The following is a 27,581-nucleotide window of genomic DNA, read 5'->3' on the forward strand; positions in this document are numbered from 1 at the left end:
TTTTAAATTCTATAATTTTTATTGCTGGAAATTTCAATAGCAGAGTAAGAAATGAAAACTTTTATCAGATTGACACTTCATAAGAAATTCTTCCATTTTTTACAATGTAAAACTGCTCAGAGAATTATTGAATAATAAATTTCAGACACAACATCTGCATTTTACAAGCATCAGTGCTATATTTATGTGTCGTGGTTAATACAGTGCTTTAAGCCTAATTTATATATATATAAAGGTATCATTTCAAAGAGTAAAAAGATATTTCAATTGAAAATATTGATTGATATTCATTAACAAGTAATTTCTTTTGAATACCATTTACTCATAGCATCAGTTCCTTCAAGAACCTTTTCAGCAACTTCTCTTAATCTGTCCTGTTGCTCAGGCGACAGACGTTTCTTTCCTTCTCCTGTAGTACCTTTTCTAAAAAACTCAACTTTTTGAGGCCCATGTTTAAAAGAATCCTTAGAAATAGTATCTGGAAGAACGTAATACAAATTATTCTTCATGTTTTCAAAACTTGTTTGTTTTATTATCTTATTTAACAATGAATCATCATTTGATAACGCTTTGTAATATTCTTCTCCTAAGAATTTAGCAATTTTCAAAAATTCTTCCTTCGTATTACTATGCAAACCCTCATAAGTTAAAATCAGAAGATTGTTGTCATCCTTATGATCCAAGTAAGATTTGACGTGTTCGAAATAGCTCCCATAAGGAACATTAGCCGATATGAAATCTTTAACATACTGATCAAAATCGATGTCAGAGTTGAAAGTGACACTTTGTGTGTGGTGATAAAAGGAAACCACCGTATCTTCAGGATTTCGATAGATATAGACACATTTAGCTTTTTCGTTTTTCTTCACCAAGTTGTAAGGAAAATGATGCTTGTAAACTCTGGGTTTCTTCAGTGCTTCAATTGATGCAATCCCCGCCATTTCGAGATAAGGCGCTTCCTTAAACATTAGGTCGTTAAAACTAGGAAAGGACTTGCCCTTGGAAAGGATCTGAAGAACGATGTACTGCAGCCAGGTCGTTCCAGTTTTAGGATACGAAGCAATGATTATGTCACCATCTTGCGGCTGATAATCGAGAGCTGCTTCAAAATTTTCTTTTGAAAATCGTGGGGAATGAAAAATTGGCAATCCTCTGATGTACTGGAGACGATATTCTCTTGGGGGGATTCCTTCTTTTGACATCGTTCTATAAAAAGAAGACTTTCTTAATACAGGAAATGAATGAAGCATATATTAACAGGATTCATATAAGGATTATTTCTTTTGTTTATATCAGCATATTTATGAAATTTAAAACGTATTTTAAAGCGAGATGAACAGAACCTACTATGCACTTTTCTTAATAGTAATGAAATCATGTATTTTAAGATTCACTATATTTTTATTGCTTTCTGGCTTATCTAATATTTTGATAGCTTTGCTCTTAAATAGTTTATTCAAGTTCATGAAAATTTTTCAACGATAATGTTTGATTTAAAATCGACAGCGTAATTATAAACGATGGAGTGAGTCCTGTCATCCATTCCTTATTAAACCGCGTTCGCCATTACAAGAAAATAGACAAGTCTTGTGTGATCAATTATCAATGTCACATAGATCAAACATATGCTTTATTCTCTTGTCTGATTATAGAATCAGGAGAAGGTAAGGATACCCTAATAACATGTTTAAAAAAGTTACCTCATTCATATAAGGAAAGAAAAATTCATACAAATCTTTTCAATATACAATTATATATTTTCTTTCAACTATGAGACGACAGAATTATACAGATACTAAAATACACAAATATAATTCGCAATTTGATATATTTGAAAAAGTATTATTTTTAATGGAAGAAACGTCTGTTTACATTGCAGAAGAATTAGGAAAAGTTTCTTTTTAATATTCTTTACTAACTCGCATTTTAAACATTTAATATTGTCCTCATATGGCGTCTGAATCATAGCTATTCATCTCATTCTTTGGATGGGAAATATTTTCTCCTCCTTATTTCTGCCCAAGTCTAGCTCATTCTGATTTTTATATGTTTTTGTAATTTTAAGGAATGAGGTTTGTGGATAGTAATGGTAGGAAACTAGCTGTTACTACATGGTTATCATCATGGGCGGCATTGTTCTTCTATATGGAATACAAGATATAATGACTTGTTATGATAAGTAACTAATCACGAATGACAGTCATATTTATAGTTTAAGACATGTACTTGATTTAATAAGAAAAGGTTGCATTCCATTACTTTTAATATTATTTTATTTATTCACTAAAGGCATTTACTTTCTGGTATCCTAAATATAATTTGGAAATTAAAATCACATACGGAAATTCATCCATGTATCATATTGCATTTTTCAATTATTTCAATTCGTTTCAATGAAAAAAAAACGCTTAGAAGAATCTGGAAATGTTGTAAGTACTAATTAAAAATAATTTGTGGTTTTATACAGAAAAAAATAAAATGTCATCCCAAGGTAGAGAAAAAAATGGTGTTGCTTAAGCTACATTACGAATTATAAGCAAATAATTCTACTTTCCCAAAGTAATACCACGATTCAAAGTTCTAATATTTATTTTAGAATAATTGAATAATTGGCTTTCCTTTATCATTTGATAAAAGTTGAATAATTAAATACACGTTTTGGTCATTTAACCATTTAACAATGCAACAATCAAAAATAAAAGTTGGAGAAGGTATGAAAATAATGTTCAGTAGAAAATAACTAACCTAATTTTATTAACACAAAATACACGACAACATTGTTACGATATATTCTCACTATTGTCCGACATTCAGGATGACAAACTACATCATGCAGATGTCCTACAGTATCACTTGTAAACATAAGAAAGCGAAATATTCAATTCCTTAAAAATGCGATCACCAGCAGATGCTTGAATATTCACTCATAAACATGACAGTGCTTATTTCATCTGTTTCACTTTCTTACATTATATTACTCAATTTCCTAAAGTCATTTATTGATATTTTGATTTAAAGAGCATAAAAACACGTTATGCTAATATGCAAAATCAGAAAAGAGATCGAGATTTGCAAAGTTTATCGAGAAATCGAGATGCCACCTTGCAAATGAGATTTCTGGCAGATGTTTTTATATTCATTTAAGCGAGTTTTTTTGACACCTCTATTTCTCTTCTTCAAATCATTATCCGTTTTCTGAAAGTCATTTACCAAAGCTCCTTGTACAAAAGTTAGTACTTCGTTAATAAAGAACGAAGTTAAAAGTGAGATCCATAAAGTTATTCGAGAAATTGATAGACAATAGATTTCCAACTATTTCTCTTTTTTTGCATATGGTCCTTTTTATAATTTACGCTTATTTTGATTGCATGTGAAAAAAAAAAGAAATAACATCTGAACATTACGATCTACTATTTCTATTTTCTGTATTCAACGGAAGTATGTACGACAGCTAGTATACTGTATGATAATAAAGATTCTAAATAAATAATTTCGAATAAAATTTAGAAATGTGCCCTTTATTTCATTTTTTTTAAAAATTAGAACAAAACATTAACAACATTTCAAGCTTCATAAATTTAAATGTCATTAAGTGAATATTCCTTTAACAAAGATGAAACTGATATATTCCAAAATTAATTAAATAATGGCAAGTTGGTATAATTAATACATGAGCTAATGTCAAAGTCTTTCATTTTATAAATAAATTAAATCAGTGGAAACGTTCTTTAGAATTCCTTGTATACTTTCATAATATAAACGATATAAATAACTCAATATTTTTTTATCGTATAGCAAAGAAAATCGAATATGGATTATAGATTTTTGCTTTTTGGCCATTTGGATTCAGAATTTAATATAGATAGGTAACTTTGAGATAAAATTATAAACCAAATTTTAAATATGAGTTTTTTCGTTGTTGTTTGCACGCCTTACGTTGAGTTATCCTGTTCAAATGAAAAAAAATCCATCAAACGGAATTTTCGGGACAAAATTCTGTTTAATGGATTTTGTTCAAAATTTGATACCGATGGTTAATTTTGGTAGGACAACCATACAGCAAACTTTATTTCTTTTCTTTCTAAGTAATCTTTTTGATGTAAAAATAGAAGAATAAACATAGAGGAAAATTAGGATTTTTTTCGGACGCAGAGTTTAAAACATTTAGATACCATCTTCTAGATATAGAAATTTTTAACATTTACAGTATATTCATTATGTATATTTCTTATACGATAAAGTTACAATTGCACAAAAAATAAACAAACAAATATTATTTTTTGAATTATAAAATTATTTAAAAATAACTGATCATACACAAATATTTTTGCATAAATATCTTTCGATTTTTCATTTCACAGCCTTGATGACCTAAGTAGTGACAATAGCAGTTAAGACGGAAGTAGAACATCTGAGGTTATAAACTAAATTATCAGCTTTTGATCAAAATAATCTGCTGAAACTTTTTTTAAGACTTTTTAAAAATCTGTCCTCTCTGTCGTAATTTTGAGATATTCGTTGTCTGAAGATATTGATTGATTTCACTTTTTTCCCCATGTTTGGTGTTTTGCCTGCTATGATAGCAAGAAATTTTGTATCGATGTGATAATCCTTAATGATTACTCTTTTTTGTCCTTTTTTTAAAAGTGAAATTTCATAATCGCTGATGGACACTTTCTTGAATGAATAAATTCTTCTCAATTTCTTCAACCTCAATAACATAAAAAGGTGCCCATTTTTTTTTTTTTTTTTGATTATGTGCGAACATGATTTTAGTTTCAGAATGAGGTCAATGATGTTCAAGTATTTGTCATCGCTATTAACTAATTTATTTCCGGAATACTGTTTTCATTGGTTTGCTTATAACTGTTATAATTTCTTTTTTCTTTTGGATGATTTCTCTTTTGATCGTAGCCAAAATATTAGAAGTAGAAGCACTACAAACATCAAAAATTCGGCCTTGAAATTTTCACGAATTACTGAGATTTAGAATTCCATGAATCTGAAAAGAGACATTTCTACTTCCTCGCATAAAGAAAGTATTTCAATCGTCAAAAAAAAAAAAAAAAAAAAAAAAAAAAATCCAAACTTTAGAACAAGATGAATCTCAACATTTCATATTTCCCAGAGTTCGAAAAACACATTTTTGGCATTATGACTGTCTATCTGTGAAAACCGTTACTCAAAAATTCTTTAAATTAGATGGTTGAGTTTGATATACGATTTCAGAATAAATTTGTTGACTGTTATCACATTTTGAATAAAGTCCATTCAGAGGAATACTATCTGGCTGATTGATCGAATCTCGATAATAACAGAAAAAAAAAGCTAGATAAATAAAATTTGGTACTCAGGTTTAGTATTAAAAATGTATATTTCTATAAATTTTTTAACTAAAATCCTACATTGGTCTGCTTTTCCACATGCATGTGAACGCAATTACTTAAGTCAATAAAATTCAGTATGTTATCTTGTAACTATAGAGTTTTGTGCAAAATTTAAATTTTATTTGGTCGGGAAAAAAAACGTCCAAAATATGTACATATTCGCAAGATAAATTCAGTAAAAATGCTAGATTCTCGCCAAAGAGCTATATTTCTAAATTAATGTTCGCCAATGCAATGCAAGACATTCTGTCCAAGGTCCAAATATCCAAGGTTCACAATTCTATGCCGGGCTTGGGGGTAGACCTTAAATGATGAATGAGCTCAAATACACTCAGATAAATGCACGCAAAAAAAAAAACCGCCAAATAATCTAATCAATTTCAAAAGTTTCTTGTCTCATGTTAAAAGTCTAAAATTCAATTAAAATTATAATGCTGAAATAAATAGCTATGACTTCAAAGAATCTGACTAAAAGAATTTTTAGTTAGAAGGCAGTTATATAATTCTTTCGATTGAGATTAAACTATTGCTATAAGTAAATGAATGCAAGTGTATATGAATTCCTTCGACTTAAATAAATTGCGCACTAAAGACTAACTTTTAATATATGATGATTCAAAGCATAATATTATCGTTTCCGCCCCTCTGGAAGAATTCAATATTACTTACTGAAATGATAGTTAGCAGCAATTGGTTTGCTAATTCTAATATTTACAGGCGATCATTTTGGAAAGATTTATTAAAAAATAAATAAGTTGAAAGAAGTAATTCTTTTGTGACATCTTAAAATTTAAAACAGCATTATCTACCCTTTATTGTCAATACATTTTTTACTACCATTATTTTTTGATTACCAAATTTTGATTGCAATAACTTAAAAAAAATATTTATAACTTATACATACACACAAATAAATGTGTATAATTTTTTCACTTCTACAAATATAGTGGCAAAGTGCAATCAAACAATGCTCTTTTTCAAAATCGTGAGAAATTTTGAATAGCTAAAAATGGTAACAAATTCTGTTGGTGAAAAAAAAATAGTATTCTTTTACTTGTTATTGTTTTGTAAATATGATGCTATTTTTATTTATTTTCACAGCATAATAAAGAAAGCGGCGTATATATTTTTTGAATGTATCAACAATTCATGTATTAAGACAGCATTTCTTAAGATCATAGGACAAATTTCATCTATCTTTTCGCCATTTCTTTTTTTTTAAGTTTTCCTCTATCTAAAAGTATTAAGACTTAAAATAACTATAAGACATAATCACAAAATATTCTTTTCACTGAGAAGTCTAGTATTTCAAAAAAGTTACAAAACTCAGGGCTGAATTTTTTGGTGATTACAATAGTTTATTCTTAATTCTTGTAAAATTCTTATACAAGAAACGAAAAAAAACGTAATTTTATTTATAAATAAGCTAAAAAAATGAATTAATTAGAAAAAATTCTTTGCAAATTGAGTTAAATATTTTTGTTGAATAATTAGCATGCACTCTAGCAGCTTAATATATCCATTGCTGTTTCAACCTGTGATTGATCAAGAGTGTGCCTCAAATATAATTTCTCACGCTGTGCGCATTTTACATAATTTATCACACATTCGAAGGACAAGAGATCTGATGACGAATCGATGACTTGCTGAGGAAAGATGGTTAGGGACACCGAGCAATTTGTTTACTTTATAAATTATCTCCTTCTTCTGACAAATGGGAAGGAAAGAGATTCTCTGTGAACCCGCCTTGCCCTTGCAAGACAAAAATATTTGGGTATTAAAATCATAAGAATAGTACGTCATAAATTTAGAGGTTTTCAGTTGAAACTGTGTGGTTTTTATTTATCTTGTGTCACAGTTTTTTATTTAATAAACGAAATATTTTTTTTTGATCTGATTATCTAGAAAATCCTAAATCTCTAATTTAAGAGTGGGAAAGTATTGAGATGATGATAGATTAGTGACAAATTGAGGACATTTCATTGACACTTTTTGTCGTCTTATGTAATTCTTAGGAAGCGTTACTATGGTACTTTTACTGCAGTGGTGCAGTAACTAGTATTATTTCAATGGTTATAGTTAGCGATATGAAGGAGTATTTTAATAAAGAATCTAATGATGAAATGAATTTTTTTATATCTCCTTTATTTTACACTTGTGTGCAAAAAATTGCTTAAATTCATATTTTATGCAGAAATTTTCAAAATTTTTAAACATGCATCATAGTGATTACTTTAAAATATGTAATAAACAATTCAGATAAATTTAATATTAAAAAGGTACAGACTTACTAAAAATACGAGAAAAGCTTTGCACTTAGAGTGCGCAGACATCTTTTCCCCCGTTATTTTCAACAATTTGTGATGATTATATGATAGTAATTCAGATGATTATATTAAAAAAGCAATGATTTAGATATATCTTGCAATTTTTAGCACCCTCCTTACTTTCTCATTTTTGAAATATAAAAAGAAAATATTGTGAGAGTAAAAGAAAAGTCGACAACGAAGTTTTGATGAATTTTCAAGTTTCAGTCATTCTCGGGTCTCTAAAATTAATTTTTAGGATAACGTCTGTATAACAACACTATAATTAAAAAACTTAACAATCTAGAAGAATTGATTCTGTATGTGGTCATTACACATAAAATAAAAAATGTTTCCAGATTTTGGTTGAAATGTCAAACAAAAGTCCTGTTGATGTGTTCAAATGCATTTGAAAAATAACTTGAATCGGAACGATCTAAATGATATATAGTTTTATCATCTGATTTATAGATGTGTATCAAATGTTGGATGAAATAGATCATCGGACTAATTGTTCCTTGATATGTTACTATTCTAATTGCCTTCTGATCCTAAGATCAAAGTGCGGTATTTCTATTCCTAACTCAAAACTGAACGAACAGGATGAATGAATTGTAAGACACACAGAAAATACGTCGAAATTATAGATCTGAATAAAATTTTGGACAGAATACGTCAACGTTAAAAGAAAATGAATACTCAATCCTCATCATTTTACGGGAAAATTGAACTTCAAAGAACCATATACCTTAATATACTGTTTGTTTGAACTTTTTTTCCGAATCTACCATCTTAATAGAATTCCATTGAAAAGGAAGATTAACTTTTCAAAGCCCAAAACTTGAGTGAAACATAAAAAGTAAGCAAATTCTTAGAGATTTTCAATTATACCTTCTAAAACAACGATTTCTGCTCTACCTAAAATCTTTTAAAAAAACTATTTTTAACGTTACTGTTGCCATTTTCAGTTAATAAACAATTTATTTTTTTTAATTGATAATTTTTGAAATTTAATATCACTTACGATTTGTAAAAATGTTTTTATAGATATTTGATTATATTTAAACTAATCTTATTTTGTCCTCAAACTATTCAATTGCGGGCTTCTTCCAGTGCTAATGTTAAGATTAAAAGAAAATTGGTTTTTTTGAATATAAGGTCTGAAATATGATTTTCATTGCAACTGTGTTTTGCTGTATATGCACTTTTTATAATTTGTAAGCGTAGTAATGTGTAGATTTTTTTTAATTATATTTTTCGGTCTTATTAACTAAATAGATAAAATTTTAAATAAACGCATTCCATGGATTACCAATTAGGAAATCCAGTATTTAGGAAGATTAAATTGACAAAAGGCAGTTAATTTTGAACATAAAATATTATAAATAAACAAATTTGTTAAAGAAGATCTTAACATTCGCTTTCTGAAGCGCTTAACATTCTAAAAATTTCCACGATACCGTTCGTAAAAAAATATGCTCAATTTCTGCTGAATTTTCTAATCAACGGATCAGAAAAATAAAACTGGATAACGTTACATGACTTAAGTATGAAGGAAAATAGTATTAAATTTATTAACAAAGTTTTAAATTTTTTAATTAAGTTTGGTATGTATTTTAAAAATCAAGATGGCTATTGATGGATATATTTGTTTGATGATAGATAAAAATTTAGTAGAAGAACTTGGAATCTAAGGTAAGATAATCAGTGAAATTCACATACATTTGGGAGATAAACTCCCAATTTTTGTCTGTGCTTCGACATTATCACATGTTTTATGTTTAACCTTGAGACACAATATAGAGAATCATATAATGAGATCTGAAAGGTTATGCGATTTTCTAGCTAAGAACATACAATGAATTTTATTTGCATTGTAGATATATAAATGTGTAAACCGACGGCAGAAAATTCATTAGTGGAACTGACATTAAATTTAATAGATATTTACAATTCTGATATTACAATCGCATTCAAATTGTTATCCATCCTAAGTTTTTTTATAAATATTTTGTCCACATGATCCTAAATTGAATGACAGACTACCCTCTAACATTTTTAGAAGAAAATATACTATTCAAATTTTATGAATATGGCTCCTTTTTGTATTATTGTTATTGTGATTCGAGTTCGCATATGGATAAATATATAGATAACATTCTAAAAACAATTTCGATATTAGGAAAATTTAAATGTAAAAAAATTGGCAAATTTTTAGGTTGATTTTTCATTACAGTACATTCTATTTAAGTAAGAAAAAGCAATAGCTAAAGAAAGATTTAAAAAAAAAAAAAACACGACGTATAAAATTTTTTTTATTTTTTCTCACAGCAAATAAGATTCTCCTAAGTTACAAGAAATTGTATAATCAATCTAACTTATTCAAGTTACAGTTTCTTAAATTACAAGTCATAATTCAAGCTTAATTTAGAAACTTATGAACAGGCGAATTACAAACGTGCCTTTTTAGAAATGTATTTGTAACTTCACGAAACTCATTACATTTTGCTTTAAATATTGAGTTTTTCTGAACAAATGGGAGAATATTGGTATTAAGAACTGAATTATGTACAAATATATAATTTATTTTTAAATGTATTAGTTCTATACTCGCGACTATTTAGCATTGTGTTACCACAGGAAAAAATACGATCACCATAAACTATCGAAAGAGTAAAATATATAAAATTTCACCTTATCTTTATACGCTTTACGGAAAGTTTATTTCTTTATCAATGGAAGGATTAGTACATATTAAATATTTTTCTTGAAAACAGAATAGCAGGTCTAAAACCTCGAGTCTTTTAATAGAGATTAGTTTGCTAATTAGTTAATTGAATTGACTGGTTAATAAGTATTTCTCGTATAATTAGCAATCCCTCGAGTTCATGAGTTTGATTAATCGATTGGATAGCTTCAATGTCTCCTGATCACAGTCTTTTGAAGTGTTCTTAGTAGAAAGAGGCAGTGCATTTGAGAGTATCGATTTTAACTAATCAATATCGAGGTGAACATCCGTATAATAGTTTGTGACGGTTATTGACCGCACTGTCTAACGCATGTGACGAAGAAAAAAATTAAGAAAATAAATATTAGAAATAGACAGACAAGAATATATGAATTCGAAGATAAAATATATATCTTCAAAACAAAGTAACCCGAAAAGTCTGTTAAAAACAGGATTTTTTTTTTTTTTTGGAAAAAACACTTAATTTTGCAATAATTTCTCCTACTTGAGATATGTAAATTATCAGTTCATTAAGGCTAATGACTTTTCGCTGTTATCTGATTGGTGTTCATGAACTGTTAAGTAATTGATGTTTGTAAGAATATGACCCTGAAAAGTCGAGGTCATTCACTTTTGATTGAAATAAAATAACAAATCTCTTCCATTTTTAAGATATATTTATATCAAAACATATTGTTGGGCACTTTTTTGTAAAAAAAAAAAAAAAAAAAAAAAAAAAACTTAGTAAAATGCAGTTTTTAATATTAATATTTCTAATACGATAATTTTGCGGGACTGTATATCAACTGTAAGATATTCAAGGAAATTTTTAATAAGTTCCTAAAATAAAGATCTTAGTGTATATGGTAAGGACAAATGAATAATTTGTAGTTAATTGAAGTGAATTTTTTTCACTTTTTTTAATAATTAAAACACAATTTAAACTAATGAAAAGAGATAACAATTATATTCTGAAATATAAAATTCCTATACTTAAATATTTCTAATTTAAATACTAATTGTAAAATAGTTTTGTTTATATCGCCATATGACAAAAATTTAAGATTTATATCCAATTATTCTTGCATGTTTTGTCTCTTATGTCTCTCAATTTTGACTTATTATTAGATATTTTTGTGATGATTCAAGTCTTTCATTTATCTAAAGAAATGTCTATATGTCGAGGGGGTCTATGAATTGGATGCTATTAAAACCCCGAAAATATCCCTGAATCATGCAAGGAAGAAGAAACGGGGTGTCTGGGGGGGGGGTGCTATCATATCTAAAGTACCAGGCATGCACTTTATTCTGGCAACTTCTAAATTTACTTGATAAACGCTCCTTAATGAAGTTCAAAGAGAACAATACTGCGAAAGACTTCGTAATTTTCTGTAGTGCTATTCGTAATTTTGAATTGTTTTAATCCAAGAAAAGCACCAGAGTCTTCTCTTAATCTCCAAAATTTCTCCACTCCATCAGCGAAATGCCGTTTCATCTCAATGAGTTTGATGGTTATTAAATGCACGCATTCATCGGATCAACGGTGAAATCGAATTTCAAATCCTCGAATGTGGCCGCAAGCCGCAAGTGGTTGAAGCTTTTTGAATTCTAAACCTTCTAAAAGCTAATTATAACAAAATAACCGAATCGGCAATTTAATAAAAATAAAGAATCTAAAAACTCTTTTCTCAAAGAAATTTAAAATATCTCATTTTTAATTCCTTGTTTCTATTATCAAATTTTTATATAAGATTCTTAACACCAGTATTTTACTTTGAGGATTTCTTTTCTTTTTTTTTCTCTACCGTTAATAATAAATGTCTCTTTTGATGCTTATTAATATAGAGAATGTTGCATTCGTTTAATTCGTTGGAGATAATTTCCTTCTATAAAATGAGGAATAAATTGGACTCAAAGAATTCAAAAATCTTCAAGTTAAATGGCGAATTTTTATAGAATACACGAAACAAGGGTATGGTCAATTAATACTAAAATAAAATATTCGATGATCTTATCATATTATTTCTTAAATTAAATATATTATACTTATTGGAGGAGAATTTCAAAATTTAGGGTGGATTAAGCATAACTTTTGCATTTTCTTACAGCGAGTTTAAATTTACGAACTTTGAGATTAGTTCTCAATACTTCGTAAAATCTGTACAATCATAAATTGATCTTTAGAATAGGGAAGAAGTAAGTCTCCATTTACTATTTTTAAATTTACAGAAAACAAGGGTAAAACAGGTAAAATGTATTATATTTCCCATTTTTAAAAAATAATAAATTCTCATGATGAATTTTCTCGTACGAAATATTAGAAAGCTTTAAAGCTTATTACAGCACAGGAGGATTGGTTTAAAATTTCATAAGACTCAGGATCACGAATTGATTGAAAATTATTAAGGATTCTTTGTTTGTTTGTTTCTTATGGCACTTGCCACTGACAAGCCCGCTGTTACGAAGACAGCGATTTAAGCCTGAGGGGGACGTCTCTTATTTTTTATAGCAGCGCCAACTATTGCCAAGAGTACGACTTTGCTACTCACGCATCACTCATTCGCTTGCACAATCCCTTTTTACAGGAGGGCACATTCACACATCTCACAGATAGAACAACAGAAGAACAACCATGCCCAAACCGGGACTCGAACCCGGGACGCCCAGATCACGGGGAAGACGCGCTACCCCTATGCCAGGACGCCGGCATTAAGGATTCTAATCACATCTTAACCTGAAATATTTAAGAATGAGAGTATTTATTGCTTAAGCAATGAATTGCTCTTCGCTTCTGGATTTTATGAATATAATTTCATAGATTTTCCTTCAAATGAATCTCAAATATGATCCCTTTAACTGAGAACTTTAGGTAAAAAAAAGAAGCACAAATTGATCCCAGACTTGGTTAGTTTTTTTCCCGCCTGATCTTAGACTTGGATTTGGTTAGATATTCTTGATTAAACATGAATAGAGCCAATGCCTAGGGATTAAATAATAGACAAATTGATTCTAGAGCAAGATAGAATTCTAATGGTTTTGTGACATACCATTTATTTCAGTCCATATGCAGAAGAAAAAAGCTATTGACGCTTCATCTATCCCCATAATAAAAAGCAAATAACTTAGTTAAAATTTGAATCCTTAGAATGATGAGAATTCCTCTCTTAAATTAAAATTCATATTCTTCCGATTTAATTATTTTGAATAAAAATTATCTGTAATTTTAATAATTGTGATGAAAATTAAATTATTTCTTTGAAAATAAACATTTATTAACACATTAAACATCAAGGTTGTATTAATTACAGACTATATTATTGAGATATTAATTGCAGGCTTTCGAAGACAGAAAAGATAGATATAAAGATGTACAGAAGTACAGTGCTGAAAAGTATCTAAAAAGTTTAAAAAAAAAACAACCTTTGTGCTATGTATTTTTTCGATCCGGTTTCGAAAATTCGAAATTTTATCCTGTTTTATGTTTTTATTATAAAGATTACATGGCAAATCCCACCAATCTATTTAATTCTCTTTTTTGAATTCTCGTATTTGCATACGCACTGATAGACAGACAAAATACCCATTCTATATGCACATCGCATATATATTATGATATCTATATGCACATCGCATAAAAAAAGCTAAAAATATTATTTGAACCAAAATTATACTACATGCATTTTAATGTCTGAAGTAACAAAATTATATCTTAAAAAAACAATTAAAAATGTATTAAATTAATATTTTTAGATATTTTAGAAATTTAACACAAAACTTTTATTCCAGTATGATTAATTTTAGAAAACAACGGAGGTCATCTTAACGCCAGAAAAAAAAGTGCGCCCAATTCTCACATTAAAAATTATTTTAAAACCGCGATATCATATCAGTTTAAATCTGAAATTAGAAAATCAATTTTTTTAAAGAAATATTCAAATTCAAGCTACCCATCAGATTGATTTCTGGTAAAAATGCTGTGACCTCTCTTGTTAAATAAGAGGTTGAAAGTTCACATTTGTCTTATCATGCCATCGGTGTCAACATCCACTCGACATTTTAAAAATTTGGAAAAAAAAAGGGAACGGCGAATTAGTAATAAACAGCAAAATTTTTAGGTATAAAAACACTTTTATGAAACGGGTGAAAGTTATTGCATCTGTTTAGAGACATAAAATGGCCATTTACCCCAGAATTGTTTTCACTTCGGTCTTTCTTTTTAGTTTTTGGTATGGCGTTAGTCTATCGCCTACTGACCACAGGAACACGTTGAGCGACGAAGTAGATATTGATGATGAAAATATTTCGTTCACTCACGTAGAGTATCCAAGGGATAAATTAATAGAAGAGTTTAAGTCCGCCTTTCTCCAGAAATTGAATCTGACAGAACCACCAACTTCAGTAATACCATTGAAACTTAACAGTGAAATAGTTGATTTGTTGATGGAAAAACACGAAGAACAGTTTCAGACCAAAAGTATCATTTATCCAACAAACAGTGAGTAGAAATTTGTTTATGTTATAATGAACTTATTTTCGATTTTTGAGTACATTTTCTCTTCAAATTTTGATCATGCAATGACTTACCAATATGATAACTTTCAATGTTTTAAAAATGAAAGTTGGATTATTGTAATGTTAACATGAACGAATAATTTGACAAAAGTTTTCATTTTTTGCCAACATGTAATAAAAAAAAGTATTTTTTAGTTCATATTTGGTAATTGCTGTATAAATCTATCTTGAATACTATATTGTTTTAAATTTCAAGGATATTTAGCTTATAAATTTGGTAATTTTCAATTTAAAAAATACTGTTTGGATTATAGGAATATTAATATGAATGAATTATTTCTCAAAAGTATTATATATTCAACAAGTAGTGAGAAATTTTTGTTCTCCAAATAATTAGAAATTAATTTTTTATTTTGAGTTACTTACTCTTCAAATTATAATTATGTTTTAATTTAACATTATGACAACTTTTTTTTAAAAAATCCATCAAGATTATTGAAACATTAATATGAATGAGTAACTCTGTAGTAGCCTGTTTAAATGCTTTAATACAACGGAAACTATTCAATGAAATAGAAATATATTTGATGTGTATGCTTTCTCTTATAGCTATGGCAAGTTAATTGAAATTTAAAAAATTATATTCAGAAACAAACTAATATGTAAGGATCTGTTCAAATTTTTTTCACACTGAAGTAGACATTACTTAATGATACAGTTTTGTTATAAAGCATTCAACAGCTTTAGAGCAGCATAAAACTAATTGAAATTTGAATAATTGAAAAAAGAATAATACTCAATTTTTAGATCAATATTTTAAGACGCAATTTATTAAATAAAATCATAAATGCATAGGCCAGTGATTTAATATAGCCAAGTTTACTTTTGTATCACTTTACACATATTAATTTAATTTCACTTATTAAATTTAATAATAAATTAAACTATTATTATTATTAATGATTAATTTAAATAAATCATCTATTTTAGTGATTTAATTTTTTTCAGAGACGTTATTTTTTTCTAAAATTTATTTTCACCATTTTCAAATTTTTTATTATCGATAAATGTAATATTTTTGTTTCGAAAATAAAAAAAGATTCAATTAATTTTTAGAAATCATCTTATTTATTGAGAACTCATTTTAATGATTAAAGTTTCATTTATTACCTGATATATATATTATTTCATTATTAATTACATATAATGAATTCCGTTTGTTTAATAAATACTACTGTTAATTAACACATTTAAGTAATTTGTTATAATTAGTAAATATTTATTATTCTTTTTGTAAAATTACTTTCTTTTATATTGTTTATTGTATTTCGAATATAAACCATTTTGAGAATAAATTAGTAACTTTTTATTTAGAAATACTAAGAGATTAATTTAAAAGTATATTTTTCCTTATGATATAGTTTTAAAGAATTCAGTCATATTGAATATTTTTGAAAAGTTAGTTTTGTTATTCAGAAATGATCACAAAAATCACTTATATAAATTTAAATGCGTACTTTTACCCTCATATTATATAAATCATCATATTTTGAATTATAAATTTTACTACTTTGATAACTTTTAAGAACTTTAGATTAATGTAACTGAAGCCTGATATGAACCTTTTTATTTATTTACTTACAGAAAAAACAAGAAATATTTTGGTCCTTTGGGAATGATTTATTGTAGACTTCTGTTTTCAGAATTTAAACTGTGATTCTTCTGTGATCGAAATATTATGAAAAATATAAGTATAAAAAATATTAAAAGTTAAAAAAATTTACCATATTGAATATTTTATAATGTTCACAGCTTTTAAAAACCGATAGTTTTTCCCTTTATAGTTGTAGGATACAAAAATAAATAAACAAATAAAGAAAATTTGCTGTTTTAGTTGAACATCTAATATTCTTATATACAATATATTAAATGACGCAATAACTCTAATAACTTATTAGTTAAGTGCATTTGAAATTATTTTTGAAATAATATACTTTCTTTTTATGAAGTTAATAATCTAAAATAAAATAAGATAAAGGTATTTGAGTTTTACATTATTAAACTAAATCTAGATTTAGAGATATAATGTGTCATGTTATTAATTAGTCAATTTGTTATTCTGTATTTCTGAAATTAGCTCAAATCTTTTTTTAATTTAATAATTTATATGTTAAAAATCATGAATATTAATCCACATATCTTTTATTCATAATAATAATGCAGACTGATTTCATATAAATACCTATCAACTTTATATATTTTGTTTTGTAAATTAAATTAAAAAATAGAGATAGAGAATTGTCTCAAAAAGTGCATAAAGTTAATTTAATCTATTATAAGATCAAGAGAAATTTAATAATAATTGAGAGTTTATACTAGAGAGTTGATTTAGCTCATTCTTCTTTTTTTTTTATCATTGACTTTTTAATTGACTTCATGCATTTAGCTAATAAATGCATAAAGCAATAGGATTTTTTAATTTATTCAAGTATGAATTTAAAAACAATTCAATAGTTTCGCTTAAACTATTGATTTCGTAAATTGAATAATATGCACACGACGACTACAATTTATTACTAAGTTTGAACAAGAACGTAAACTTATAGTTGTTATGTAGGGATACAAATGGGACAATGGTAATTTTATATGAATGAGATGTTTTTAATAATTAAAAATGCATTAAGTAAGAATTAATAATAACAAATTTTGCTTCTCTTAAATATGTATTTAAATATTTCATTACTAATTTCGAATAAAAGTTAAAATTTAGGAAATTGTTTGTTTCTATTTACTTTCATATTTAAATTTGCATAAAGAAGCATACGGTTAATTAAAATTTTAAATGTTTTGAAACTTCTGAAATTACTGTTTATTCTGTCATTATTACGCTCATTCATATAAATTGATTTATTGAAAATGTTTTTATGAATGGTCAGAATTAAAGTATTCCCATTAAGCGAGTATTGAGACAAAATTCTAAGTTTCTATCATTTCAACAGGTTTTTTCTTCTTTCTCTTTTTTTTTTTTTTTTTTTCATTTTTGAGATATTATGTCCCTATGTCCAACGAGAATACCAACAACATCAGATGAAATTATGGCCTTTGTCTCTAAAATGCCATGAACACTTATATCTTGATTCTATTCACTGTTTTTATTTAAGACAAAATTCTTAAGCTTTTTTTTTCTTGTAACTAATTTACACTTTTAGTTACAGCATGTGCCTAATATTGGCTAAAATGCCTTGCAATAGTTTAAAATCAAGTCTGAAAATTATGGAATAATCAGATAAAATTGTATCCAAACATTAAATGCAATTCCATTTGTCTTTCAGAATATTTTTTCGGCAATCTGAATCTGAATATAAACCAGTTATCACCTCTAATAAAATGCTGTTGGATGCTTTAGGAAAGATGAACAATCTGCAACGTAATTTTTTCAACCTATGATTATTAATCAGCAGCTTGTCGGCATGTAATCATTGATTTTTGATAATTGACTTGTAGATTGACTTTTATAAATGCATATAAAAAATGGAATGCATAAATAACTATGGTCTCCAAAAGCTTGTTAGCCGACATAACTTAGTAGGATGCGTTTGAAACTGTGAGATATCTGTGCCGTAAAATGTTTAATTGTTTGCTATTGCAAACTATTGGATAGCAGATTCTAATGGATAGCAAATCTACAGTCCTTACAAACTAGAAATAATACAATTGTACAAAAAAATGAAAGGAGGGAATAACTTAAAAGCAAAACATTGAATAAATATTTCCCCCTTTTTGCGCAACATAATTTGATACAATTTTATCAAAATTTATTTAATATGCTTACCCAAAAATCAGCGAATTGTTGCTATATGGATTAACTTTTGCCCTGTGTTTTTAAAAACTTCATTTAATGCAAATGAGTGTTACAATTGGTCAAGCTTCTAGAAATGTTTTCCAGGAAATTTATGCTTTTACCTTTACTTTACTGCAAGTAGTAGAAAAATGTATTTTAACAATAAAGCGTAAAGTTGTACGAAAAAGTTTTATGATTTTATTGAAGTTTTATTATTTTATTTATGATTTAAAAATATTCTTAATATTAGAGGTTTTCCAAACTTTAGCACTGAAAAAGCGACCATAGATTTTAAAGATTTTTTTTCAAATGAGGAAACAAGAAACATCATTTCTATGTGTTGTTTTGTATCTGTCAAAATATATTCATATATAATTAAGTTTTAAAATTTCAGTTGCAGTGTGTTCTCTTTTTAAATGGAAAAATACAGACAATCATATCGTTTTTTTACTATTTCAAATTAGTTTCTAAGGCTTTTCATCGCATGATCTATTGGTGATTGAAATAGATTTCGCAACCTCAAGCATGCCTTTTTGTCACAAAATTACAATAAGCAAGAAATGCATTTAAGAATGACATATAGCAATAAATTCGATTTAATGTCAGCACTTTTTTTTAAAATTTCTTGAAGTTATCTCAGAGGAAGAGGATATTCATTTTCTGAATCATACTAGATATTATCTTGATGGTATTTTTTTATTAATATAAGAGTTTTTTCATTTTGAAAGTTTAGCGCTTATTTTGCAAACAAAATTTGATTTTATATGACAGCAAATAATTCTATAATTTTTTTTTCCTAATGTCATTTGTTTTTCTGTGGCTAATTTCCTCTTTTTGGATTTATTTCACGTTATTCAATCCTTTCACATTAATCTTATGCCTGCAATTTTAAATCCGAAAAGCGATTTAAAATTGCAGGGATAATTAAGACTTAAGATTGCTGCTAGCGATAATGAAACAAAATTAATATATTGCAACAGAAGTACTACTATTCTGTAATTAAACAGCCCAACTTAGTTGATTAACATCCTCTAAAGGAAAGTTATGAAGAGCTGGATTGAAATAGCCAAAAATGTCGAAAATTAACTGTTTAATTCCATAAAAGTCTTAAGTCTTAGAAATAAACAGCTATATATATATTCAAAACTAAAGGCTTTCTAAATGAAAAAAAAATCACATTTTTAAAGAGAGGTCTTTACAAATGTTTAGTACCGTATTCAGAAAATATCTTTTAGTATCTTTTCACCAAGCAAAAGTTTTTCAGCTTTCTTTTCATAAAGTAGAAATGAGGACTGAAATCATGTTAAAAAATTTCAGATAAATCTTAGCTAACAGAATATCTACTGGATAATGATATTTAATCCTGTGAAGCCAAAGAAAAAATTATTTAATACCTATTTATAAATCACAATTATAGTAAAAACTGCTATAAGAGATAATTTTTTGATCATAAAAAAATTCAGCAATCTTTTTATAATTTTGGAAACACACTCCCCCTAATTATTTGTTTAGTAAAACACTATTTCAGAAACTTAATAACTATTGGTTATCAATGCATCCAAATTCATTTCTTATATTAAAAATTAAAAATTTTTATTTAAAATAAAATAATGTCATATAATGTATATTATTAATAGACAAAATATTTTTTCAAAGCTGAAAGTATTCAAATATTGCGATGTGAAAATGATAATAGAATAGCAGAAAGAACAACTCACCTTCAGTCCAGTGCAAATTCAGAAGCTAATACTAAAACTAGTGCAGAATGCAGAAATTTAAACTGTAACCTTCTTGAAAGATACGCCGAATTTATATGCAAATTTTTCTTGATACAATCTTATTCACAATGATGACATATTGCATTGTCATCCTTTTTAGCATTGGTGAAGTAATGTTACGCTTTTTGCTACAATAAAATAAAAATGTTTTTCCTAGTAAACCATCATTTTTTTTTATTTGTTATTATAATTTTTTTAAACTAAAAAAAAAAGAAAACCAGCTTCTTGTTACTTTTATTTATGCAATTTCATATCAAAAATTGGTGACATTTCATGTAAAATTGGCCATAAGAATTTGAAATTTCCGGAAATAAAATCTGTATTTTCTTGATATCATGTTTCCTAACAATTATTGATTTATTTTATATGTTATTAATTTCACGAATGTGTTTCAATATTTTGTATGGGGCCATAAATATTGTTTATAGATTTTAAAGCTATTCATTTCTGCAAAAAAAAAAAAAAAAAAAAAAAATGACACAACAAAAATTATGAAAGATTTCGGTTCCAATGTATTTTTTACTTTCTCCCAAGCAAAACATATAAAATTACATACTATGATTTGAAATTATCAAAACTGTTCAATTTTCAGACATTTTTAATTGATTAAATTTTATATTTAAGATTTTCCTGAATTAGAAAACAAAACACATATTTTAAATTCTTTCTGTGTAACTTTCAATGTTGCATGTGATCAAAACTGATGTTGAAATTTAGATTTCAAATTTTAGAGCAACTTGCTCCACAATAATGCTATAAACTTCTTAAAACAAATTTGATTTTTTTTGCTAGAAAAATGTCATTTCAAAATAATCATATTTACTCAATAAATTTATTTTAAAAAGTTATTGACCCGAATTAATTAATTAACTTTTGATAATTTTATTTATTAATAATATATTTTGAAAAAATTCTGAAAGCATTCAGCTGAAATATATATTTGATATTGCCCTCCAATTGAAAATTAATTTTTTGAAAATTAATTTTTTTTTCTGTTTTACATATTCTAAACAAAAGAAAGTTTACTTAAAAAAATATTTACTTACATGTTATCGGCATCTGACTATTAATTAGATTTCTGTAAATACTAAGCAATTCCACACCAAAAATTGGTGATATTTCATGTAAAATTAGCATAAAAATTTGAACAATGAAAGAAAATCATGCTATTAAATATTTGATAAAACAATGAAATCTGTTTGAATAGTTTTTGCAGCAATGGAATCTATTGTAGAACAATATTACACAAAAAATCATTTTTTATACATTTTCAAAAATTGAAATTACATAGCAGCAAAATTTATATCGACAATAAATAACATTTTTAATTCTAATGTATTATAAAAATAATTTTCAATAATATTTTTCTAAGTCATCGTTGTAAACGCCAAAATCTGGGGAATTTTTAATTCATGAATACTCTCTGTAACTATCTCTAAAGAACACACTCTTGCCTTCCAAAATATAACAGTGCTAAATTTGCTCGAACAGTTTTCTATGCAGTTTCGTAACAGTTTCGTCTATAGCGTGCACAAAAAATTTCATTTCATTACAATTCAACCAAAAATATTTTCTCTACGATGGTTTAGTTTTTCATGTCCTGTCTTTTACATAATATAATAATATCCAACCAAAATCAAATTTCAAAAAATATTTGAATATATTACAAATTCCTTCGCAGCTTTTGATACTTGTGGTTAGAAAAAAATTATTCAAAAAGTAATCCTTTTAGACAAATTATAAAACTTATTTTCGCCCCAAACAAGGCAATTTTAAATTAATATTTCAAAATTTAATTAAAAAAATTATTTTTCTCTAAAAGCGCAATAAAATGCATTCAAAAATACCTGAGCATTTTAAAAACAAACACAAATTTAAATTTATTTAAAATTAATTGATATATTATCAGGTTGGGTATTAAAATATTATCATATCGAATATTTTAAATGTGAAATATAGTAATAACAAGGAAACAAAAATATTTTTATATTTTATATATTCTTATGTTTACATAAAATATAATGTACAAAATCCTTTTATCGCCTGAAATTTTATTAAATAAAAACGAGCATATCAGTTAAAGCAGACAATTTTTAAAAACCTTTGGAGCTAATTTTCTTCATAAATTATTGATATACGATATATACAGTATAGTCAAACAAATGAGAGTACACCTTACTTTCACTTGATAAATCCGACTTTCAATATAAATAACATATTACCAAGAAGAGAAAAAAAAAATTGTTTTTATTTTTACACATAACAAATGGTTTAATTTTAAGTAAAAGCAAACAAAAGTCAACGAAAAACTTCTTAACAATGTTTCAGAAGTAAATAAACATACATTTTAAATAAACATACGCAGATTTTCGCCTCAAAAAATTTAGAATACACCAATAAAATTTTTGTAATATCTCGCATAGAAAGAAAGTGCCAATATTTAGTTGCATGTTTTTTGGGCTTTTATAATGGCCTCTAAATGTCATGGTACAGATTCGACCAATTTTTGTAACTGTCAATAATTAATCCTATTCTTCTTGAAACACTTGTTTTAAATGGATTTTGTTTCTTTGAACCACTATTGCGAGTTTGACCCACAGATATTCAATTTCATTGATGTTGGGGTGCTGTGGTGGTGTGTGTAACTGCTGTTTACAATGAAAAAGATACCACATTTTGAAGTTATGTGCAGTTTGTTTGGGGTCATTGTCCTGTTGGAAAAGGAAATTTTCATTTAAATCAAAATTTTTAGCACTTTCCTTTAGATTGCTGCGAAATATATCCAAGCAATCCATATAGTGTATAATGCCATTTATGAGAACTAAATTTCCTACCCCGGATGAAGCCATACAACCCCAAATCCTGACGGAGTCACCACCATGTTTAATTGCAGGACGTACATTATTTTAGATCCAAAGCAGTATTAGGCTTTCTCCATACAGTGTGACGGCTGTCACTGCAAAAACTGTTGAGTTTGCTTTCATCACTACATATAAGTTTCTTCCAAAAGCTATTGGTCTTCAATTGATGAATTTTTGCAAACTTCAAACGCTTTTTTTCTAAATTTTTAAGCAGATAAACAGTTTCTTTATAACAATTTGACTTTTATATCCAGTTTGTCTAATTAAATTTCGCATAGTTTCAGCACTTACTTTTCTGACTATGATTTGAGAAGTTTCAGCAGCAAGTTGGATGAACCATAGGGTCGCAGCAATCTAATGGAAAGTGATAAAAATTTGGGTTTAGATGGAAATTTCATTTTTCTGCAGAACAACGACCCCAATCACAACACATATCGACAAAATATTGTGTTTTTTTCATTGTAAACAGCAGTTACACACACCACCACAGCACCCCAACTTCGATGAAATTGAATATCTGTGGGCCAAACTCGCAATAGTGGTTCAAGGAAACAAAATCCATTTGAAGCAAGTGTTGCAAGAAGAATGGGATTAAATATCTACAGTTACCACCAAAAATGGGTCGAATTGGTGCCATGACATTTAGAGGCCGTTATAAAAGCCAAAAAAACATGCAACTAAATATTGGCACTTTCTTTCTATGCGAGATATTACAAAAATTTTATTGGTGTATTCTAAATTTTTTGAGACAAAAATCTGCATATGTTTATTTAAATTACTTCTGAAACATTTCAATTAAGAAGCTTTTCGTTCATTGTTCTTTGCTTTTACTTAAAATTAAACCATTTGTTATATGTAAAAATATAAACATTTTTCACTTCTTGTTAATATGTTATTTATATTGAAAGTCGGATTTATCAAATAAAAGTAATGTGTATTCTCAATTATTTGAGATACTGTAAATATTTCAAATTTTGTTCACAAAAACTAGAATATAAGAAAGGTTTTGATCAATGTATGAAACAATCATTAAATAGTCAGTTTTTCGTTAAGTGAAAATAAACCAAATTATTTATTGTTCTTCATAAAAACTATTAATTCTTTGTTTTTTAACTTTTTTTTTATTTTAACTTTTGTTTAATGTTGATTGAGTATTCTGACTTGATTCTCAATCTAATTAAACTAATTAAATAAGCTTTAGAATTCTTTGAAAGACAGTTCAAAACCTTGAATATATATATATATATATCTGTGTAAAAAAAACAGAAATATTAAAAAATAATTGCAGAAAAGCTGAAAGTCTCGCCATAGCTTAACAAAGCAGTATCTATAAATTTAGTCATTTTAAAATTGTGTTCCTCTTCTAAATAATTAAATTTTGAAAAATATATAAAAATTGACGAAAACACTGCACTTAAAATAAAATTATGACATTAAAGAGGTAAAATTTTGAGTTTTAAGATGGCATACAAATATTTTTGATGAAATAATGTGCTTAAATTTGTTACTGTTGAAAAGAGGCAAGTTTTCTGTTAATTTTTAATTATCTGAATATTTAAGTAATTTTTTTTGTATTTTGAATAGTTGAATTGTGTCCTTTTTTTGCTTTAAATAGTGATTTTGCAAAGTTTAATTCATCTTGCCTTTTAGGAGTATATGTGGACCATGCATAACCTCAAACATTTATTTATATTAAGACTAGCTTTATTTCCCGCCTTCATTTGGGATAAATTAAATTCTCCCTGATTATAATACATTTTATTTATCCTATTGTTACAAATTTATTACAAGACTTGGTTATACATTGTATTTTTGACTGATAAAAAATATTGATGAATCAATCGTTCTTGACATTCTTACATGCAAGTGTATATGTGAAAAACATTCGTCAATTAAATCCATTGCCCAAACTCTGATCCAAAAATCCATCCACATTATTGCCAGAAATATAGAATTAAAAGATTATCTCTTTCTTCTGCACCAGTAAATATGATCTGTAATTGGATTTCAAGTACCCCAGCATCTCGCTAAGGATATCTTAATGTCAAGTCATTAATTAAGATGATTGCCAAACAAATAATACTGTAAAATAGGTATTATCAGGGTCTTGATTTTTAATCGATGATTTAGCACTGTCAGCTTTCTTGGTGTGGTGAAAGACACTTTAAATAGATTTAAACGTAAATATGTTCAGAAGTTGAAAAGAAAATTATAACCGGTTAAATCTTTTCTTTAAATTAAAATAGATTTTCAATTTCTTCAACGGTTTCATTTCTCCAACTCACAGCTGTTTCAGTTAAATGAAATTCACGTGCTTTTAAAATTTTCTGTTTGAGCTTGATAGTAGCATTACTACTTTTGATATATTGTCGAAAGACACTCAAGATTAGATTATTTTTCTTTTTCTTTTGTGTATTTATAAAATAAATAATTTCAGGCGCATAAGAAAAATCATTAACTTCCTAGAACTAAATAAAGAAACGTGAAATTAAACCAAATTAATAAACTAAAATAAATGAATTTTTCGCTGGTACGTTTTTCGTTGCATGGTAGAAACGGGCTACAATAACTTAAAGGGCTTTGCTTTAGGATCATTAAAAATTTTATTAAAATTAAACACTCTGCGTCTCATATAGCAATGAAGCTAAATTCATTAGATTACTTCATATGTATACATATGTACATATACATATGTACATAGCGTATGTTACGAAATAAAAAGCAGAAACAAAAATTCAAAAATTCAGTAGTTTAAATAAATGTAATTCGGTATGTGATTTTAAGATTAAAATTGTAGTTCTTTGTTGTTTTTAATCTATTGAAAAAAGACGTCCAAAATACACTTTCAGTATTCTGGTGCTTGTGTATTAACCGTCTCAAAGTTATTAACCACCTATTGTTTATTAGTGGTATGTGGTTCATAATAAACAAGTATATTTACTAAGGTACAAGAAAAACGTTCCGCGGATACCATACCAGATGGTTATTTAGTTTTTATATTTCAATTTCATTTTCCAAGAAACTAAGCCTACAATTGCCTTTACCTTTACTTAATTTCTAATAATGATTTAACCATTTGCTTCAAGATTTTCACCCAAATAGAATTAATCCGAAAACAATACATAATGCAAACTATCAGTGAGAATAATTAAAAATTAAATTTTGAGAAAGAATAAGATGAAATTTTCTCTCTAAATTTATTTCTGTAATATTCCAAATGAAAATGGAGGGTCAAATCAACACTTTCTGAATATAAAAACCTATACAGATATAAGGCATTCAGTAGATACGAATTCTAATCGTTTCTTTTAGATTAAAGCATACGCTGGATTTTTTCAGGATTTTAATTAAATGTTCCTGATGTTTTGAAGGTTTAATATTCATTATACTTGATCGCTGCTTATAATAATGAATAATGTGTATGTTTCAATGCGCGCATGTCTGCTGGTGGCCAGACTGTTTCAGCTAGGACTATCAAATTTGGTACAAATACATATTGTAAGGTGAAAAAATGTGCCGAAAAGCGTTTAAAAAAGTAGTTTTGAATTTTAATTAGTTAATAATTAAGGTTGATTCTGGAGTCTTTTCTGTAATAACTTCTAAAAATATTATTGTAGAAAAATAGTTTTTATATCATTTTAAAATATAAAATTTTCTGGTTATATATAAAATATAGGTTATCGATTCGACTATAGTGCATTTTTTCCTAAATTTTGGCATTTTAAAAAATGGATTTTTTTACATAATTTGCTACAAAATTCTCATTTTTACTGTGAATTCAAGCGATTTTCAGTGTTTCATTAAATACTTCCTTTTTTTAAGCTAATTTTGATTTTTTTTGCTTTACTGGAAACTAAGGAAAGAAAATTCTCTACATTTTTCATGAGAAATCAGAAAGTGAAGCTACAGTATCACAAAAAACAAAATGAACTGAAAAATAGAATAATAGAACAATTATTTTTTAAATGGCACTCTGATTTTATGGAATTTCACTCCATTAAAATTTTTTTCATAAAATGGTTTTATTTTTGTGTCAATTGGATGCTTAAAAATTACATCGTTGATGGAATCATGAACATCAAATTATTCTTTAGAGAATAATTATTATTTATTCATCAAGTTGCTTATTAAAATAAAACGCAATCAATATTCTTGAAAAACTAACTAG

General features: G+C 26.9%; 2 protein-coding genes across 2 annotated transcripts in view; one reads left to right on the forward strand and one right to left on the reverse strand.

The window, feature by feature from the left end:
• Positions 1-20,572, reverse strand: LOC129971066 (sulfotransferase 1B1-like). The gene is made up of 2 exons (XM_056084537.1): positions 20,493-20,572; positions 1-1,206 (listed from the first exon to the last, which is right to left on the reverse strand). The coding sequence occupies exon 2, from the start codon at positions 1,200-1,202 to the stop codon at positions 291-293; it is 912 nt and encodes a 303-aa protein (XP_055940512.1). The 5' UTR covers positions 1,203-1,206; positions 20,493-20,572; the 3' UTR covers positions 1-290.
• Positions 14,551-27,581, forward strand: part of LOC129971065 (bone morphogenetic protein 2-like) — a 24,325-nt gene continuing 11,294 nt past the window's right edge. The window contains exon 1 of the mRNA XM_056084535.1: positions 14,551-14,916. Coding sequence (XP_055940510.1) covers positions 14,595-14,916 — 322 coding nt within the window. The 5' untranslated portion in view covers positions 14,551-14,594. The remainder of the gene's footprint in view (positions 14,917-27,581) is intronic.

Source organism: Argiope bruennichi, chromosome 6, assembly GCF_947563725.1.
Source record: "Argiope bruennichi chromosome 6, qqArgBrue1.1, whole genome shotgun sequence".
NCBI lineage: Eukaryota > Metazoa > Arthropoda > Arachnida > Araneae > Araneidae > Argiope > Argiope bruennichi.